This window comes from Octodon degus, unplaced genomic scaffold (assembly GCF_000260255.1).
Source record: "Octodon degus isolate 3935 unplaced genomic scaffold, OctDeg1.0 scaffold00009, whole genome shotgun sequence".
NCBI lineage: Eukaryota > Metazoa > Chordata > Mammalia > Rodentia > Octodontidae > Octodon > Octodon degus.
The window spans coordinates 21914792-21919486 of record NW_004524585.1 but is presented as its reverse complement, the minus strand read 5'-3'; the positions used below and the strand labels follow the sequence as shown (position 1 = coordinate 21919486).

The 4695-nt window shown below is 36.4% G+C and overlaps 1 protein-coding gene across 4 annotated transcripts in view; it reads right to left on the bottom strand.

The window, feature by feature from the left end:
- Gin1 (gypsy retrotransposon integrase 1) overlaps nucleotides 1–4695 on the bottom strand; it is a 22252-nt gene that overhangs the window by 6256 nt on the left and 11301 nt on the right. For 3 of the 4 annotated variants that reach the window (XM_004625416.3, XM_023708407.1, XM_023708408.1), the window contains 3 exons: nucleotides 3365–3556; nucleotides 3096–3269; nucleotides 1199–1481 (listed from right to left, as the gene is read on the bottom strand). In XM_004625416.3, the coding sequence (XP_004625473.1) occupies nucleotides 1199–1481; nucleotides 3096–3269; nucleotides 3365–3556 (649 nt within the window). The remainder of the gene's footprint in view (nucleotides 1–1198; nucleotides 1482–3095; nucleotides 3270–3364; nucleotides 3557–4695) is intronic. The other variant, XM_023708405.1, reaches the window with a different exon arrangement.

Sequence of the window (4695 nt, the reverse complement as noted above, 5' to 3'; positions counted from 1 at the left end):
TAGCTTGGAACTGAGAAGAGCCATGAGGAATGAAAGCATGCATCTTCTGAAAAAAACAGAACAAGGGTACTTGTGGGCTTCAGAATTAGAATACAGTCAAAGATAAGGTTACTGACAGGAGTAGTGGGGTCTGTCACGAGAAGGCACTAAGAGCTTTCAACACTAGAGTTGTGGCTCAGATCAAAACCAGAACTCAGCTATTACTGGACAATGCTATGGGTTTCATATCTAAAAATGGTGTAAGTATAGGTTGTTAAAGCATGTTAAAGGACTTGTTTATTGTTCAAAGTATTGGGTCACACATCAGCTGTTACTTACAATCAAAAACCATTAATACTTTATCTTTATAAAAAGCATATAATGGCACAAATGAACTGTCCTTTAGTTGATGTACTCCAGGAAAGGTCTGGGGGCAGATACAGCAGGACAAATAAAACAATTCTGATAAAGGGATGTAATTGGAAAGTCATGGTAAAAATAACACTGAATTAGATTAGGAAAGAAAAGATTCGAAAGATCCGGACATCCTGACCAGTAAGAACGAGTAATACGTGGAGGGAGCTTGCCCTTGTCTCGAGTGCTATTACATTTTACAGCCCTTACGGTATCCTGAGGACACCACATGCATGCTCACCTATGCCCGTCTGTGTCCTAACTCTGAAGCAACCGTAGACATTAATGACATTTTTGAGTTTCCTTACTTCACTGATTACAGATAATATGTTCTTGACATTAATGTTCACACTTGCTGTGTTTCCAGCCTAAAATGAGGTACAAAGTGACTAACAGGATGTTGTGAAAACAAAAATAGAAACAATGCAATCCTTCCTGCTGTGACTCAGGTTTAGTGTCTTCTCTGTGAACTATGAAAAGTACGCTAGAAATCAAAATCAAATCTCTCCTTTCCAGAAGACATATTCTAATAAAACATGATGCAGGGGCCGGGGAGATGGCTCAGTAGAAAAGCGCTCTCCTGGCAAGCACAAGGGCCAGAGTTCAATCCCCAGTTCCGCCAAAAAATAAAATAAATAAATAAATAAAAATAAAAAGGTATTCTTTAAAAAAAAAATGCAGTACATCTAAAATTTTATCAAATTTTATAAAAATGAGAAGGAAAAAGAAAATTTAAAGAAAAGGGAGACTATTATTTTTCTCTCCCCAAAGAAAGTAAAACTGTAGAGAAGTAACATATACTTACCGTGTTCACTGGATTCTCTTACATAAGGCTTCAGGTGGGACATTTTGATAGGTCTTTTAAGCCTCATCCCCGTATTGTCTCTGAGGACAGCACAGCCACTTTCTGTAATATAGTCTATGACACAAGGTCCAACCCATTCCGACTGGAACCGACCATCTTTCCACCGATTTTTCCTCTGTCTTAAAACTTCATGACCCACTTTTAAATGAAATGGATTGGACTGCTTTGGTTTCTTCTTAAGAATGATCTTGCTTCTATGTAGTCCATTCAAACTGTTCTCCATCTACAAGTATAAAAAAATATAACCTATGAAAATTTATTTCTGGAAATAAATGTAGATGATAAGTGACAAAATGGTAATTTCCTGAGATGCTATAAAAAGTTAGCCATCTCAGATGCCCATTTCTGGACTTGGTCTTTAAATTCTGGGGCCCTAGTGTTTTTAGTTCTTTCTAAATTCTAGAGAGCAGACCTTTGTCTAAGTACTTATTTGTCATGATTTTTTTCCAAATTTATGGGTTGTCTTTTCACTTTGTTGGTAATTTCTTTTGACATGCAAAAACTTCTCAGTACGAGCAGGTCCCAGTTGTTAATTCTTTCAAGTGTTTCCTGAGTGATTTGATTTTTGTTCATGAACTCTTTGCCTACTGTGCTTAAGGAGAGTCACATGGAGAGAAAACATTCTCTCAGGATTTCACAGAGAGCACACTGGCCAAGCAATGGCTGTGACTCATCCACATGGCTGACACTGACAAAGGATCTACAATCTGAGGTACAGGATCTCAAGATAAATCCTGAGGGGACTTCACTGACCTTCTCAGACCAAAAAGCTACAACTCTTGTTGCACAGGTCCTGCTTTACCTTGGTCTTAACCATCCAGCAGAAAAGTATGAAGACAAAATATAGAAAGTAAAGCCATGCTGTTATGTTGAGCTGTAGGGGACTCAGGTCAATAATTTCTGACATTGCCAGTCAAGCGGAAGACCCAATACTATTATGGGCTACTGGACTCCTTTAGAATATTTTGCTGAGTTAACACACCTATAATATTTAAATGACAGAACTAAACAAAAAAGGGGATACAGATGAATGTCCATTTTGTATCTGTGTATACAAAATGGTTAGGATAGATATATAGCTACATTCTCTTAATGAATAGAGGGATTTGTTCTAATACTGTTTGTAAATAGGATATCATGTCTACATCTTGTACAGCAAATAACCACTAGGAAGAGAGTATGGAATGTGTTAATTATTGAAACTGTCCTACCAATTTGATTTGAAACTGTCTCATTGCTGTTTCTCAATAAAATTATGGAAAAAAAAAGTTAGCTACCACTCCTTAATTCTTAAAGCAACATTTTAAAGTGAATAATCGTTCCCCCACTTTACATAGAAGGTAAACGAACATAGGTTTAGTAATTTTCCAAAGTCAAACTCCTAGAAACAGTACAACTACACTTAAACTCAGGATTTTTCATTATCTCTAAAATTCATAGTTTCTCATTATTGTCTGATACATTTTTTAATGAGCATTTATCATTTAACCAAGACAAGCAAAACTTGATAGGTAAAAAATTTTGGTTTAAAGGTTTATCAAGGGCCTGCCAAATAGCTCAATGGATTAAAGTGCCTGCAAGCAGGCACAGGGACCGGGGATTCAATCCCTGGGCCTGCCATGCTGTGGGGTGCAGAGATGGCAATTGAGACTGGGCGTGATGGCACATGATTGTAATTCCATCTTTTGGGAGGCTGTAAACAGGCGGATCACTACAATTGTGTTCTAGTAGTGAGACCCTGAACACCTTGTAGACCTTTCCCTAAAATACAAAAAAGACCCCATCAAAATAAATATTACTTCATAGAATTTTATAGTTTTCTATTAAATAGCATCACCTGGCCCACCGAAGTTGCTTTTGTCTCCATTATTTTTTCAGCTTCTTTGATTGCATCTAGAATCCTGGCGAACATGCTTGTGTTATCAGCACCTACTCCATGAGGAGTGTGTAAAGTCTCTGGCATATAAGGATTGCGATTAAACATTTGAAAATATGGTGTTTTAGCAGGCTCCTATTTAAAAAAAAAACAAACAAGCATCAAATCTGTAACAAAACTTTTTTAAAATTTATAACCTAGAAGCACAGAAGTAATAAAAAGGTACCTACCAAGTGGGCGGCATTGAAGGCAAAGGAAACGGCTGGTAAGTACTCGTCCCAGTTGTCTGGGTAGTCAGCACAGTGTTTGGAGAGAAACGCTTTGACTATTCTAGGTGTACTTTCAGTTGGATCCACAGTTCCAGAGGTATGAGAAATTACAATCTCTTTTATACCAAACACTCTACACAGTTCAACATTGATCTGAAAAATAGATAAAACAAATTTTCTTTATTTTCTATTTTGCTTTATTTTGAAACAGACTCTTATTATGGAGTATACACTGGCCTTGATTTCAATATATACCAATATGCTTGGCTCCACAAGGACTTTTTAAAGTTTGTATTGTCCAACTGATTTAAAAAATGACTACAAAAGAATTTGATGCTTGTCCCTGTCACTGATCTTAGCCATTCTAAAGAAAGATGTACATAGTTTAAAATTGGAGTCACAACTGTAAGTCCTCACTATGTGCTGTCAACATAGTTCATTATTGTTTTTGTTAAACTTTAAAATTACTTTATTTATCCTATTTTAAAGTCAAGAATCTGAAGCTTTGGGAGGTTTTTTTTTTTTTTTTTACCAAAATTAAAAATTTAACAAGGACATGAAAGCCCAGAATTTAGTACTAATTTAGCAGTTAATTTTCTAATTCAGTAGATGCTGGCGCCAATAAATGCTATACCACACCAGTTAACACACACTCAGTTTCTTGGTTTGTAAGATGAGGAAACCCCTGACCTTAACTCTTCTAAGGGTTACCTAAATTAATGTTTGAAAAGCATTAACAGTTCTTGGCAAGTAGTACTTCGTAACTTAACTGCTACTGTTGTTATTACAGTTAATATGGGTAGGGTCTAAAAGAAGTCAAAATGAGATTACAAAATTTTATAGTAAGCAGCAACTCTTGTATGTGTCTTCCTTATTACTTTTAATTGGGCTAAGATTTGGTTAATCTATTTATCTTTCTGTACATATTTGTTATTTTGCTACAGTAATCTAACTCAGAGCCTCACGCTTGCCACACAAGCTCTGTGTCACTGAGCTATATCCCCATCTCCAGTTTACCTTTTCAAAGAAGAAAATTTCAGACAAGTATTAGAAAAACTAAAAAGTTCCAAAGTTAATCAAAGAAAAGCTAGTAAAAAAAAAAAAAAAAAAAAAAAAAAAAAAGACATTTCCCTAGTTCCTTAGGAGACAAGCATGGTCCTGCATCAGTGCTGGTTGGACAAGAGGTGAGGGAAAGCTGTCACTTGCATGTCCTGGTTCTGCCCCCACCCCCCTCCTTTCTGTACAAAACATGGATACTGTGAGTACCACTCACAGTCACATCCTGAAGATGA